General features: G+C 40.4%; 1 protein-coding gene across 5 annotated transcripts in view; it reads left to right on the plus strand.

Annotated features, from left to right (window-relative positions):
- The window catches only part of SVOPL (SVOP like), a 95435-nt gene that overhangs the window by 3458 nt on the left and 75565 nt on the right, over positions 1-16412 (plus strand). For 3 of the 5 annotated variants that reach the window (XR_011463949.1, XM_005909791.2, XM_070369208.1), the window contains 5 exons: positions 5812-5927; positions 6105-6196; positions 7949-8047; positions 9974-10045; positions 11834-11958. Coding sequence is in view for 4 of the 5 variants with exons in the window: in XM_005909791.2 (XP_005909853.2) it covers positions 5846-5927; positions 6105-6196; positions 7949-8047; positions 9974-10045; positions 11834-11958 (470 nt within the window). In the remaining variant the exon portion in view is untranslated. Of the gene's footprint in view, positions 1-5778; positions 5928-6104; positions 6197-7948; positions 8048-9973; positions 10046-11833; positions 11959-16412 lie in introns of all 5 variants that reach the window. The other 2 variants (XM_070369209.1, XM_070369210.1) reach the window with 1 other exon arrangement.

Genomic DNA, 16412 nt, shown 5'->3' on the forward strand with positions numbered 1-16412 from the left:
GATCCCTGGGTTTGGAAGATCCCTGGAGGAGGGCATGGCAACTCACTACAATATTCTTGCCCAGATAATCCCCATGGGTAGAGGAGCCTGGTGGGCTACAGTCCATGGAGTCACAAAGAGTCAGACCTGACTGAGCGACTAAGCACACACACACACACACACACACACACACACACACACACACACACACACACAGAGGATACCTAAAGATTTTAATTTCTATAACTTGGTTAGTTACTACAGAAGTGAACAATTTTCCAGTTTTATTTGCAATTTCTGTTGGGAATTGCCTGGTTATATAATGTGCTCATTATTCCACTAGGATCTTAACATTCTTTTTCTTGAATTTATGGTTTATATCAACTACAGACACCTATTACCTATATAATGGCTCTTCTTGTTCTTTTAATTTTTGAAATTATGCTAAAAAATACACATAAAATTTATCTTTGCAGCAATTATAAAGCGAACAGTTCAGTGGCATTTAGTTTTATAATTTAGTTACACAATATTGTGCAACCACCAGCACTAGCAGTGGGGGCTTTCTGTGCCCGGCCACCTTGTAGACTTGTGGCCAGTCAATGACTTGATTGTTTCCAGGTCAAGAGCCTATCCTGACCCAGGAGGTCAAGGCCAGTGATGGAGGGCAGGTGGGGCTCATGGCGCAGGGGTCAGTGACTTAGGGAGCCCTATGACACATCAACTGTGCATCTTCATTGGTTCATTTCTTCCAGAATTTTCATGGTAACAGACATAGCCTTTCTAAAAATTAAATAATTCAGAAAAGTATAAAAGGAAGTAAGAAAAAGCCACCCTAAATTCTACCAGCCAGGTAATTCTTTCCTCACTTTTTCCTCTTGGCCAAATCCTCGTCCTTCTGATCTCAGTCCTTCAGGACTGGCTGCCCTAGGTCCCAGGACTGGGCAGAGCAGGGCCTCCCTTACGTTGCCAGAGCAACCTCTGCCTACCACCCCTGGGCCACGTGGCTCCCACCTGAATACTTGACTTTATCCCCCGTTTGTAAGTACTTTGGGGACAGGAACCCTTTTCACTATATTTTATTGTCTGATACATGGTGGTGTTCCATAAATATTTGTTGAAAGACAAAACACAGTTTCAGACATATCTCCTGAAATTTCTATGTAAGTACATATTTAAATGAAATTTTATGAACTGGGATCATTGAATATGTGCTTTAGGTACATATATTTTGGGAAATACTTTTTAGCACCAAATAGACTTTCACCTAAGAGCTTTTAAATGGCATTCTGTTATAAGAGTGTTTTGTAGTATAATTTGTTTGGTCACTCCTTGACAATCGGCGTTAAAATAACAGTGTGCTGCGTTTTCATACACGTTATCTTCATCTACCTTTTTGATTACCTCATTAGGATGAACCTGAGAAGTGAAACTGCTTAGTCAACATTCTTTCATCTTTGCCCACCTGCCTTCTGGGAAGGTTGTAGCCGTGTACTCTCCTATCAGTGTCAGTGCCTATTTCACTTACCCTGGGTAGTGTTGTTTTTTGTTTATTCTGGTTGCACCGCACAGCATGTGGGATCTTAGTTCCCAACCACAGATGGACCCTGCACGCCCTCCATTGGAAGCAGAGAGTCGTAACCAGTGGACCACCAGGGGAGTTCCTACACTGGGTATAATTGATCTTTTGTATTTTTTCAAATTCAATAGAGGAAAATGGTAACTTGTTTTAATTTGAGGGCATGGTTCTTGTCATATCATGGAAAGCAAATATTATGATTCTCTTCTTCAGTCAAGAAATAGATGAGGACTTTGCTGGCCATCCAGTGGCCAAGGCTCTGTGCTCCCAATGCAGGGGGTTCGGGTTTGATCCCTGGTCAGGGAACTAGATCCTACATGCCACAATGAAAGATCCCGTGTGCCGCAGTGAAGGTTGACGATCCAGTGCTGCAACTAAGACTTGGTGCAGCCGAATACATTAAAGAAAAGAAACATGAAATAAAAAATGTGAATCTCCTTTCCCGCGATCAGCTTTAATTCAAGAGATACTCTGAAGCAATTATCATGGACCTGACAGCTTTTGCCAGGCTGTGATGAATCACTTTGCTGATAAGAGAAGGGAAGTTTGTAGGGTGTTTATGACCCATGGAGCTACCTAATCGGTTAAAACAAACACGTTAAATTAAAACTCATCTACTTGGTAGTAAGTGGTAGATTTCCTGGGTTTCTCCTCCTGCCACTCAGTATTTTAGTGAGCAGACTCGCTGGAAGACTGCTTTATTACTCTTCTAAAATGTAAACCTTTATGATTGTTGAAATTGTGAAACATGTTAAGATTGTTATGAGAAGTCATAAAACTTGACTGGCAGAGATTAAGTGTTGGTTGAAGATTGAATTTACTGTTAAGCATTTTAGTTGTAACTGAACTTAAGATGAACTTACTGGGATTTTTAAAAATTTTTTCCCCATCAGACCAAATTGTTTTATTATCTAACACTGTGCTGTGCTTAGTCTCTCAGTCACATCCGACTCTTTGCAACCCTATGTATTGTAGCCTGCCAGACTCCTCTGTCCATGGGGATTCTCCAGGCAAGAATACTGGAGTGGGTTGCCATGCCCTCCTCCAGGGGATCGTCCCAACCCAGGGATTGAACCCAGGTCTCCCACATTGCAGGTAGATTCTTTACTGTCTGATCCACTCTAACACTGTAAATGGCCATACTCACTTTCAGTTTTTAAGTCCGCTGTCATGATATGCATGGCTGTTCTTTAGAGGAAAAAAATTGGATATAATTGACATATAATAAAATTCACCATTTTAGAGTATATATAATGCAGTGATTTTTAGTATAGTCACACGTTTGTAAAGCCATCACCACCATCTAATTCTCACTGAATAATCTCATTGTCATATTTTGGTTAAGTTAGTACTTCATTTCATCTGGAAACATGATATTCAGTCATAGCTAATTTTTAATGTGTACTGAAGTCCTTTTGATAATTAACCAAAGGTGATTTTTTCTCATAAGTTTTTTAAAAGTTACTAGGTAAAGAACACCTCTCCAAAAGGTATTTGGACAACATTTGGAAAGAGAGCATTAGGAATTTCTGGAACATTCCATCTTTGTGAATTTCAGCCTCTCAGATGGTCCAAGAGACCAATTATTTTTACGTTTTCCACTCTGTGAAAATAACAGCCTTTTGTACTTTTCATGATCTCCTTTGGGAGAGAGGATTTCGTGAACTCATTTCTGAGCATTATTGATTTCTCTTCCATCTGGAATATTTGTGTGTCTGTGACAGAGTTTTAAGGAAACAAATAATATCTACTTTATAGTATGGTTTTTATGTGTATCTTTGGTGTCCCCAGCTAGATTAAAAGCTCCTTAGGGCAGGGAATGTGTCCGATGCTCCTACAAACCCTCCACAGGAGCCCACGCAAAGATACAGAGGTGGCACTTGGCAAACACTGATGACCTTGACTTGCTTCTCTGCAACTGCTCTGCAGCTATTTATGTTCTGGGAAAAGGGGATCTTTGAGTTCTGCTTTTGCTACTTACTAGTGGTCTGATATTGGAAAAGTTACATACAAATCTCGAAACCTCCTTTTTGAAACTATTTATTTTGAAAAATGTTACACATCTGCAAAAGCAGAGGACAGTCAAACCCCAGTGTACCCACTACCCTCCTTAAATAATTGTTACTATAAGGCCATTCTTTTTTCATCTACACGTCCATCCCCTTCTGCACGCTATTCCTAACCCACCATTGAATTATTTTAAAACAAATCCCAACCATTGTTGTATCTAAATATTTCAGCATCTATCTCTAAAATATAAGGATTTTTTCTACCATAGCCATGTCATTGTCCCAGCTAATGATGTCCTCAGTAATTCTTTAATATCATCAAACTTCCAAACTTAAATTTCCCTGATTTTCTGTCATCTTTGTCATCTCATTCTCTTGTTGTTGTTTTATAATTGATTTGTTTGACTGAAGATCCAGGCAAATTAACTCATTTATTTGGTTGGTTTGTCTCTTTTCTGTTAGTCTGTAGGTTCTCCTCTCCTCTTTTTTTCTTTCCATTTATTTACTGAAGAAGTTGGGTCATTAACCTGTAGAACTTCTGGCATTTTGGATTTTTCTTTTTGCATCCACGTTGTGTAGTTTAGCATCATTTCTTCATTCTCTGTATAAAATGGTGTGTGTGTGTTAGTTGCTCAGTCGTGTCCGACTCCTTGCGACCCCATTGACTGTAGCCTGCCAGGCTCCTCTGTCCATGAACTTCTCCAGGCAAGAATCCTGGAGTGGATTGCCATACTCTTCTCCAGGGGATCTTCCCGAGCCAGGGATCAAACTTTGCTCTCCTGTATCGCAGGCAGATTCTTTACCATTTGAGCTGCAAGGAAGTCCTGTACTTCTGAGCTACAGGAATTATAAAATGGTAGGTAGAGCTAGGAGCTCAATCAGACTCACGTTCAGTTTCTTCTTAGGAGACTACATCACAGCTGATGTTGTGTATCCTCCCTTGTGCCTCTCATCAGGAGCCACGTTGCCTCTGATCATCTTCAGCGGCATGAAGGGCCAATGTCAGTGGGGTCAGGGGTGTTATCAGTCTTATCTATTTGAATAAAGTTCTCTATCAGCTTTTTACCTAGTTTATCAGCCATTGATGATCATTACCTGGATCCTTTATTTTGTTAGGAGTTGCAAAATCATGAACTTTAATTCCATCCTTCTTTCTGTATGTTTTAGCTGAAATGAAAGAATACTTTTCTTTCACAGACTGTTTGGTTACTCTAAAATACAGACAATTTGTACAAGAAAGGCAAGATACTTACTAGTTTTCAGAATGAGTTGTTTTCTTAGTGTTCTCCAAAGATGATCAGTGAGATTACAATTTTAGTAATCCTATGAACAATGGATTTTTATATCTTTGGGCTTTAATTCTTTGCAGCAATTTTTCTTCTTTATATGTATATATATGTGTGTATATGTGTATATATATATGTGTGTGTGTTTATAATACATAATGAATTCATGGATATTTCTAATTCAAAATTAGAAAGTAAAGTGTTCACATAACTTTTGATTTTTGTATATTCTTTCTCTTACACTGAAATCTTGGTTCCTAATAATAGTAACATAATTGCTTTAAGCTACAATATGTACTTGTGTCAAAATAATGATACCAACATTATTGCTAACAGTATAATTAGTGAGAATAGATTAGGGTGTCTGTTTATCCTACCAGGGCTGTAGAATGAAATTACTATTATAAACCTATTTAAAATTTTTCCCCACTAATTTCAGCTTTCCTTGTTTTATTCTTGTTTTAATGTTTAGGGTTAATTTTTTTTTTTTTTTAGGATTAAATACCCCAGGTGGAAGGGATAAAAAGAAACTTTATGGGTTTCTGTCAGAATTAAATGAAAATAAGGTGAGAAAGCACTCTGTAATACCTGATTATACTGTAAACCATAGCATTTATGGAGCAGTAAAGCATTGGCTATTGTGATTATCTCTCTCTAGCACAGCCCACCCTCATTCCCAGTCAGAGAACACTATTGGTTAAACTGTCAAGAGCTCACCTGGCCCCGACTCCGGGTTGATTACTAGCCATTAGAACTCAATTCTTCCATTTGGCCATTCAACCTTCTCCATGATTTAACTTCTCCATGTTGCAGGTTTTCCACTTGTAAAATGGTGATAAATTACAATACCTACTGTACTGATTTTCTGTGAAGAGTAGAGGAGAATATGCACTCGATTTTCTTTCTTTCCTTCTTCCTTCCCCAGTTTCCTGCATCTTCCCTCTCCTGTCTCCTGTAGGACAGCTGTGTGGGGAATCCAAACCGTTTGAAAGATGACAGCCAAGCAGACAGAGCCAGTCACTATCGTTAGCCTTCGGGAGCTGAACCTAGGGACCCCAGAGCCACAGCCGAGAGGTAAGGGGACCATAGAAGTCTCTGGTCCTCAAGTTACTGTTGAATTCCCTCTCTTCTCTGTATTTACTATTTTTATAGCAACAAATTGGTTTTCCAACATCCTCCAGAGTGAGTGATAATCCATACACATTGCCTCCCCACAGGGGCTGTTCCTTTCACTCTGTTTTTCCTTGTTAGAGTCCAAGACATTCACCGTGGAAGAAGCCGTGGAGACCATCGGATTCGGACGTTTCCACATTGCCCTGTTTCTGATCATGGGCAGCACAGGGGTGAGTGCTTAGAGCTGATTTATAGTTGGATATAGGAGTGTGTATCTGTTAATCCCAGACTTCTAATTTATCCCTTTCCTGCCCTTTCCCTTCTGGTAACCATAAGTTTATTTTCTATGTCATGAGTCTATTTCTGTCTTGTAAATAAGTTCATTTGTCAATACTCATTTTTTTAAAAAGGTTTAAATTGAAACACTGAAAAGAGAGGAGAAACCTATGGTATCATTCTAAGTCAAATTAGATGCATGGTTCTCAACATTTTGTGCATAACTGTCACCTGGATACCTGCTGTAATTATAGATTCACCGACCCTGTAACTGGCACCCCTGAAGGTTTGTTGGTGCCACTGAAGGTAGCTGGAGTTCAGGGCCCCACGTGTCTGGGATGTGTGTGTAACAGCAGCACGACAGTCTCAGTCCATGACAAGGACTCCTAGGTCTCAGGCGTCTCTAAGGTCTTCTGAGATCTTCTTTTGCAGTGCCTCTCCTTCATGACTGCCCCTAGCTTCTGGCTGATCCTTCTCCCATACGGCTATTAAATCAGAGTGGGACAGAGCTTTATCCCTTATTGACTTATTTCCTTCTAAGACTCCTGAGAGGAGTGGAGTCCAGGTTAATACTTACCCAACTGCTCTCTATTAGCAAAGGAGGTAAGTTTAATACCTAAGTTTTCTTCTGAGATCATCAGGCCACCTCTTACACATGATACTTTTTGGACTAAAACATACCAACTATTTGAATTCTAAACATGACTATAATACTCTCCAAGGAGAGAGATGAGCCATTATGATATATTTCAAATTCCCGCATATTAGCTAACATTAGCCATGCCTGTTTCATCCCAGACCTTCGAGTTACACAAATACAAGAAGTACCATAATAAACACCCCATACAAATATCCTGTTATTATTCATAGAATGTATCTCCAACAAATGCATCTTTCCCTCCCTATAATTTCCCTTTTTTCCTTAATGTCTTTTGGTCCCTGTCAATCATATCATTATTCATCTCTTCCTCCAGGCAGAAAACCTCAGAATGATCTTGGAATCTTCCTTGTTCATTATTGCATTGAATTTCTATCATCTAACATCTACTTCTTCCTTTCCCTGGGAGATCAACTCATCCTGGAATGAATTACAAGATATGGACAGAGGAAGATATTTCATTCAATAGAAAATATAAATATTTAGTAACACATCTTACACTAATTTTACTAAGCAGTCATTCTTTCCCGATGATGAGCTCTTACTGTTTTGTATTCATTGCTTATTTTCTAACTTTCATGAATCTTGCCTCCCCATTGCAGCCTCTTGAAATCAGGGACTATTTCAACAATCCATTTGCAAAGGATATGCCCTGAGATCTCGAGGATGGCAAGTATAGGACAGCAATGTTGGGTTGACGTGGATGCTGCTGAATAACTTGGGTCATCTGCCAACTAAATGGCCCCCACACAACACCCTCATTGTGTTAAATGCAAAAACATGAAATATCACAAGGGAATACATGTCATACATCTTGAGGGACCCTCTCAAAATTGTTCAAACCATGAATGTTACATCCATGAAAGCCAAAGTTGTTCTGTGCTTCTTTATCCAACTAGCAGGGCTGAGTGGGTATATAATAGGTAGATCCTCCCTAAGTGGGGGACAGGAAGGAGGAGGTTAGGACTAGAAGGATGACAGGCAGACATGGGAGGCAGTGACAACAGGCTAGCACTTTGACACAGTGTTTTCCTTCCTTCTTTTTGAGGTTGCCGAGGCCATGGAGATCATGTTAATAGCAGTTGTGTCTCCTGCCATCCGCTGTGAATGGCAGCTGGAGAACTGGCAGGTGGCACTAGTGACCACGGTGAGTGCCCACTTCCTGTACTGAGAATGAAGCAACTGAGGACCCGGGGTTTCCGCTCCCCTTCCTCATCCCCCTGGCGGAGGGCCACGGATTCCCTCTCCACCTGCTGTTTTGGTTCCCAATCTAGCATTTGAGGCCTTTCTCCCTTTTCTCTTTTCCTCTAGGGAGATAACCTTGAACTGCTCATTTTCCAGACCCTAGCAGGAGCCCAGAAGAGACACAAATCAGAGAAAGTGAGCCTTAGCCAAATTTGGGGATTCACAAACTGATATGAGTTAAAAAAAAAAAAATCAAGTGGCTGACCTAGAGTTGACATTAAAAGAGATATATATTTGACAAGGAAGGCCATTAGAAGAAGAGTAAAAGGGAGCGGGGGGGCTTCCCTAGTGGCTCAGATGGTATAGAATCTGCCTGCCCATGAAGAAAACATGAGCTTGATCCCTGGGTTGGGAAGATTACCTGGAGAAGGGAATGTCTACCTACCTGAGTATTTTTGTCTGGGAAAATTGTAGGACAGAGGAGCCTGGCAGGCTACAGCCCATAAAGTTGCAAAAGAGTGGACATGACATCACAACTGAATAACAACAACCAAAAGGGAGCACAATATGTGACCCCAAAGTATACTGCTTTGGCCTGTGGATTATTTTGAACTGAAGACACTTGAGACCAAGCAGACTCAAGAGAAACTTTTACATTTCCCTTAACTACATAAAAGAATTTAGATAGGGAGCCTGGCTCAGAGAGAGAGAGAGAGTTATTGCCAGAGATAACTTTCATCTGAGTGACCTATCCATGTGGCAGCACAGACATCTAATTACCAGACATCTGTTCTTCTCATTGTCCTATGAATGACCCTCCTCTCCTTTGAAGTCCCAGGGGCCTTCCTGTTCCTCAGCTCAAAGTGGCATATAAGCCTCAACTGTCCAATGTGCCCTTGGGTCTTATATTTTATGGGATTCTTGTATGAACAAAATTAAACTTGCTTTTCTCCTCTCAATCTGTCTTGCATGCTAAGTTGCTTCAGTTGTGTCCAGCTCTTTGCCACCATATGGACTATAGCCCATCAGGCTCCTCTGTCCATGGGATTCTCTAGACAAGAATACTGCAGTGGAAAAAAGAAAAAAAAGTCCTGGAATGGGTTGCCATGCCCTCCTCCAGGGGATCTTTCCGACTCAGGGACCAAACCTGTGTCTTTTACATCTCCTGCATTGGCAAGTGGGTTCTTTACCACTAGCACCACCTGGGGAGCCCCTCAATGTGTCAGTTTATCTTAAATCAATTTAATTATTAGACCAGCCAAAGAGTATAGAAGGGTGGAGGGAAAATTTTAACACCCCAACAAGAGGCAGAAAATCTTGCCATCAACGATCATCATCTTTCAAAAAACAAAAAGGCCATGTGAATACCAATTATCAGAAAGAAAATTACTCCAGAGCAAGAGCTCTTCGTAGTTAATGAATTTGGATTTATGCAGACTGTGTCACATTGTGCTCATTTCTGTCATGTTGCTGAGGATTAGATTTTGTTATGGTATGGCATTCGTCCCAGGCGTGGCGTTGAAAACATTGGCTTTTCCCTCCTTCAGTCATGTCCTAGAGAGAACAGCGCACAGAAGAAAAGGATGGCTTTTGTTTTTCAAGTATTAATATGAATTTTTTTTATTAGTTCCCTGTGGAAGAGATGCTTTTTTTTTTTTCTAGGACCCCTGCTTCTACCTGGTGTCAATGGTTTCAGGTGTGGGAATCATCAGCCTCTGACATTTTAAAAAGGAGTCCAGGGAGAGTTTTGTGAAAGCCTATTTTTCAACTTCCAACCCCACCCACATTTCCAATCTTCTTTGTTTAGACGGATGAATGCTTAATGCGGTAAATTAGCATATTGTAAAAATGCCGCTTAGAGGATAACTTCTTCTCACCCCACCTCCAGATGGTGTTTTTTGGCTACATGGTGTTCAGCGTCCTCTTTGGCCTCTTGGCTGACAGATACGGCCGCTGGAAGGTAGGCTGGCTTTAAGGGTGATCTGGAATTTTCTTTGTGGTGACGTGACCACTGCTTTTCTTTTCTTGGTATTTATTTATTTGGCTGCAGCAGGTCTTGGTTGGGGCACACAGGATCTTTGATCTTTGTTGAGGTGTGTAGGGTCTTTAGCTGTGGTGTGTGAACTCTTAGTTGCATTGTACGGGATCTAGTTCCCTGACCCGGAATGAAACCAGGGCCCCCTGCATTGGGAGGTTGGAGTCTTAGCCACCTGACCTCCAGGGAAGTCCTACTGCTGCTCTTCTTTCACGGACGTTTGTCTATAAATACCCAAGTGAGAGAGTATGGAAATGTCCTTCTCTGACACCTTGTCTTTTTTGCTTTGTCATCTTTCCCCAAGATTTTTGTCCCCACAGCTGATCCCTGTAGTCCAGCTGTGCCGTGGATGGATGTGCGTAGTTAGAACACAGCAGATAAAATGTGGGGACTGCGTGTATAAACATAAGCAGTTTCACATTGGTTAACTTGGGTATAGCTTTGAAACTAACCTACTTGCTTGATGTCATACATACTGAAATTCAACATCAAGACACAGAACTATGTTTTCTGATGATAAACCCAGACCTATCTATCTTGTCTGATTTTTGGTGGGGAAGACCTCTCTAGGTGTAAATACAAAGGAGGACAGTCATAGTCTTGGATGTGTGTTTCAAAGTGCACAAAATACCATAGATTTTGACAAGTGAATATGAAAACACAAGTTTTGCAAAAAAAAAAAAAAAAAAAAAAATGTAGAGAGCACAAAAGGCATTTTACAAAAGGAGACATACAAATTGTCAAGAAACCTTGAAAAGTGTTCAATCACAGGAGTTATCAGAAACAAAATTACATAGCGAGATATATGTATATACAATTTTTTTCATTGTCAAAGCCATATCAAATGTCAGATCCATAAGGAAATTTTCTTTTTCTTGAAGAACACTGCAAGTGTCCAAACACCCTCATGTACAATTGATATAATTTTTCTGACATCAATTTGGCAGCATAAACCAAGAATCTTGAGAATACTCATTTTCCCTGACAGTTTGCCTTCCAGAAATCTATTCTATTTAGATCATCAGAGAACCCCAAAGATTTATGCACAGTGTCTCAGCTGATTTTAATGGAAAATATAAAACCATCTCAACAGTCAATATAGGGGAAAGGTTTGTGCATTTCATTATATTATGTGTGTTATGGTATGTCTTTTCACTGGAATATTTTGCAAATATTAAGGATATATTTTCCCTTAGAATCAGTGAAAATAGGGTAAAACTGTGTTAATAGTATTTTCTCTGGGTTGGAGAAGCAAAAGTGATTTTTATATCTTTTCTTTTTTCCATATCTTCTGCTATAAACTGTTATTATTCTTATAGTCACAAAAAAAAGAAAATCCCTTAAAATTTCTCCTTAGACTCATTCTCCTTATATTCTCATACTCATGTTTTGTTGTGGTCCTGCCATCCCTGTTTGCCGGGAGGGTGAGCTTTGCATCCTGATTTACACGTTCACTTTCCTGCCACCTATGAGGGTAGACACCTTGAACGAGTTTTGATGAATGGTCTAAACTTAGAATGTTGGGGCTTTCAGATGATAAAATGATATGGATTATATTTTCTGATGATTATAAGAGATTAGTGAGTTCTCTAAAGTTTAGCTCCACAGAGAAGCAAACATCTGGATAAAATTAAAAATCACCTTCAGAAGTTAAATTTCTTTCTGCCCTTCCATGGGGGCAAATCCAATTAACGTCTCCTTTTGTTGCTTCAGATTTTGTTCATCTCGTTCCTGTGGGGAGCTTACTTCTCCTTGCTGACTTCATTCTCTCCATCGTACATCTGGTTTGTCTTCCTGAGGACCATGGTGGGCTGTGGCGTGTCTGGCCATTCACAAGGGTAAAGATTTTACCTAGAGGCCCCCTGAGGGAGATATTATGAACACCCATAGTCACATTCACTGTGGTTAAGAGACTAAGAGCATCAGTAAGTTGAAAATGTATAGACTTCACTTGTACTAATCTTTTTTGAGCTTTTTTTTTCCCTCTGGTGATGGCTGCTTATCCCACTGGAAGTTCTTTGCCCATGAAAATGATGTTTGATAGGGAGGCTAGCAGGGTTTTAGATTGAGGATGTGTTAATTTCCTTGTTCCTAAGGCTGATAAGCATTTTTTTTAAGATAAATAATATTTTGTGAGACTAACTGCTAACAAAAAGTGCCATACAAAGTAGGTAACAAAAATGTCAACCCAAACATAGTTTTACTTCCTTTCAACCCAAACACAATTTCTTGAGAATTTCTGGGAGACTTTAGTTTGACCATAGGCTGCTATAACACTCAGGAATAACCATTTTAAAGGGCAATGGCCCTGTAACTGAAGACCATTGCAAAGTGAATTTGCAAAGCATGTAAGACATATTGAAACAGCTGGACTGCTGCTGGCTTTTTCTCTGCCCTCAGTTAGTTGTGTAATGTCTCATCATACAGGGTGTGAAAGTTGTTATACAAAATGTTCAACAACTTGGAAGCCTCCCTTTAACTAACAAGGCTCCTCCTCCTCTCTTGGGTGCCTTGCAGAAAGTTGCCCTTAGAATATATTCAGTTCAGTTCAGTTCAGTTCAGTCGCTCAGTCATGTATGACTCTTTGCGACCCCATGAATTGCCACACGCCAGGCCTCCCTGTCCATCACCAACTCCTGGAGTTCATTCAAACTCACATCCATCGAGTTGGTGATGCCATCCAGCCATCTCATCCTCTGTCATCCCCTTCTCCTCCTGCCCCCAATCCCTCCCAGCATCAGAGTCTTTTCCAATGAGTCAACTCTTCGCATGAGGTGGCCAAAGTACTGGAGTTTCAGCTTTAGCACCATTCCTTCCAAAGAAGACCCAGGACTGATCTTTTTAAGAATGGACTGGTTGGATCTCCTTGCAGTCCAAGGGACTCTCAAGAGTCTTCTCCAACACCACAGTTCAAAAGCATCAATTCTTTGGCGCTCAGCTTTCTTCACAGTCCAACTCTCACATCCATACGTGACCACAGGAAAAACCATAGCCTTGACTAGACGGACCTTTGTTGGCAAAGTAATATCTCTGCTTTTGAATATGCTATCTAGGCTGGTCATAACTTTCCTTCCAAGGAGTAAGCGTCTTTTAATTTCATGGCTGCAATCACCATCTGCAGTGATTTTGGAGCCCAAAAAGATGAAGTCTGACACTGTTTCCTCTGTTTCCCCATCTATTTCCCATGAAGTGATGGGACCAGATACCATGATCTTCGTTTTCTGAATGTTGAGCTTTAAGCCAACTTTTTCACTCTCCTCTCTCACTTTCATCAAGAGGCTTTTTAGTTTCTTTTCACTTAGGAGAAGTCAAAGCACCTAATTATTACCCTAATGGTTTAGAGAAAGAATTGTTCTTCCCTGGAGCATAAATTAAACATCACTCTGGCACCCTAATGGAGTTGAAGTAGAATTTGAAAACATCCCTAAGGAAGCAGCTCAATAAATACGTTGAAACTCCAAACCCTGGTTAATAACATCAACAGAGAAGAACAATTAGAAAATGGATGGGTTGGAAGTCCGTTTATTCTGCTGTTCAAAAAATTAATATGGACTTAATTAGAAACCTGTGCTTTGACTGTCGTCATTGGTTGGAAAAACTATTTACCTTCTCTTGGGTGTATTTTAATTTCCCACATATGTTTTAGAAAAGGGAATCAGGCCTGACAAAACATTTTGCCGGTGCTTCTTTCTCTTGGTGAAAGAAATAGGGCTAATATCTCTTAGATGGTAGAAGGCTTCAAATAACTTTGGGAATAAAAAATGTAAACAGAAGAGCACTTAGAAGTTTATTTTTTATGTTTTCTTTTATGGGTTAATGATTATATTTTGGTGTATCAATGCATAGGGAAAGATTCTGTTTCTCTTTACATACTCACTTAAATACAATACTGCTGACACCAAATGTGTGGAATTTTTTTTACACACCAACAAATCCTACAACATCAGCTGGGTGTCCTCCAACATCAGAACATCAACATTTAGTTCTGATCCTCACTAGGGTTAGTGTGGACCTGACAGGTTTAGGGCTCAGGCCCAAAACACTCCTTATTTGACTTATATGCTGAGTACATTATGTGAAATGCTGGGCTGGATGAAGCTCAAGTTGGAATCAAGATTGCCAGAAGAAATAGTGATAACCTCAGATAGGCAGATGACACCACCCTAATGGCAGAAAGTGAAGAGGAACTAAAGAGCCACTTGATGAAGGTGAGAGAGGAGAGTAAAAAAGCTGGCTTAAAACTCAGTATTCAAGAAATGAAGATCATGGCATCTGGTCCCATCACTTAATGGCAAATAGATGGGGAAACAATGCAAACAGTGACAGACTTTATTTTCTTAACTTTCTTTATAGTCCAACTCTCACATCCATACATGACTACTGGAAAAACCATAGCTTTGACTAGACAGGCTTTTGTTGGCAAAGTAATGTCTCTGCTTTATAATATGCTGTCTAGGTTGGTCATAATTTTCCTTCCAAGGAGTAAGCGTCTTTTAATTTCATGGCTGAAGTCACCATCTGCAGCGATTTTGGAGCCTCCCAAAAGTCTGCAACTGTTTGCGCTGTTTCCCCATCTTTTTGCCATGAAGTGATGGGACCAGATGCCATGATCTTCGTTTTCTGAGTGTTGAGCTTTAAGCCAACTTTTTCACTCTCCTCTTTAATTTTCATCAAGAGGCTCTTTAGTTCTTCACTTTCTGCCATAAGGGTGGTGTCATCTGCATATCTGAGGTTATTGATATTTCTCTCAGCAATCTTGATTCCAGCTTGTGCTTCTTCCAGCCCAGCGTTTCTCATGATGTACTCTGCATATAAGTTAAATAAGCAGGGTGACAATATACAGCCTTGACATATTCCTTTTCGTATTTAGAACCAGTCTGTTGTTCCATGTCCAGTTTTAACTGTTGCTTCCTGACCCACATACAGATTTCTCAAGAGGCAGGTCAGGTGGTCTGGTATTCCCATTTCTTCTTTTTTTTAATATAAATTTATTTATTTTAATTGGAAGCTAATTACTTTACAATATTGTATTGGTTTTGCAATACATCAACATGAATCCACCATGGGTGTACACATGTTCCCCATCCTGAACCTCCCTCCCACCTCCCTCCCCATACCATCCCTCTGGGTCATCCCAGTTCACCAGCCCTGAGCATCCTGTGCCATGCATTGAACCTGGACTGGCGATCTGTTTCACATATGATATTATACATGTTTCAATGCCATTCTCTCAAATCATCCCACCCTCTCCCTCTCCCACAGAGTCCAAAAGACTGTTTTATAGATCTGTATCTCTTTTGCTGTCTCACATACAGGGTTACTATTCAGTTCAGTTCAGTTCAGTCACTCAGTTGTGTCCGACTGTTTGCGACCCCATGAATCGAAGCACGCCGGGCCTCCCTGTCCATCACCAACTCCTGGAGTTCACTGAGACTCACATCCATCGAGTCAGTGATGCCATCCAGCCATCTCATCCTCTGTCATCCCCTTCTCCTCCTGCCCCCAATCCCTCCCAGCATCAGAGTCTTTTCCAATGAGTCAGCTCTTCACCTGAGGTGGCCAAAGTACTGGAGTTTCAGCTTCAGCATCATTCCTTCCAAAGAAATCCCAGGGCTGATCTCCTTCAGAATAGACTGGTTGGATCTCCTTGTAGTCCAAGGGACTCTCAAGAGTCTTCTCCAACACCACAGTTCAAAAGCATCAATTCTTCGGCGCTCAGCTTTCTTCACAGTTCAACTCTCACATTATTACCATCTTTCTAAATTCCATATATGTGCTTTAGTATACTGTATTGGCTATGGTTTTTCCTGTGGTCATGTATGGATTGTATGGGCAGTTCTATTCCAGTTTTTTAAGGAATCTCCACTGTTCTCCATAGTGGCTGTACTAGTTTGCATTCCCACCAACAGTGTAAGAGGGTTCCCTTTTCTCCACACTCTCTCCAGCATTTATTGCTTGTAGACTTTTGGATAGTAGCCATTCTGACTGGCATGAAATGGTACCTCATTGTGGTTTTGATTTGCATTTCTCTGATAATGAGTGATGTTGAGCATCTTTTCATGTGTTTTTTTAGCACCTGTATGTCTTTGGAGAAATGTCTGTTTAGTTCTTTGGCCCATTTTTTGATTGGGTCGTTTATTTTTCTGGAATTGAGCTGTAGGAGTTGCTTGTATATTTTTGAGATTAATTCTTTGTCAATTGCTTCAGTTGCTATTATTTTCTCCCATTCTGAAGGCTGTCTTTTCATCTTGCTTATAGTTTCCTTTGTTGTGCAGAAGCTTTTAGTTTTAAT

The sequence above is a fragment of the Bos mutus genome, chromosome 4 (genome assembly GCF_027580195.1).
Source record: "Bos mutus isolate GX-2022 chromosome 4, NWIPB_WYAK_1.1, whole genome shotgun sequence".
Classification (NCBI taxonomy): domain Eukaryota; kingdom Metazoa; phylum Chordata; class Mammalia; order Artiodactyla; family Bovidae; genus Bos; species Bos mutus.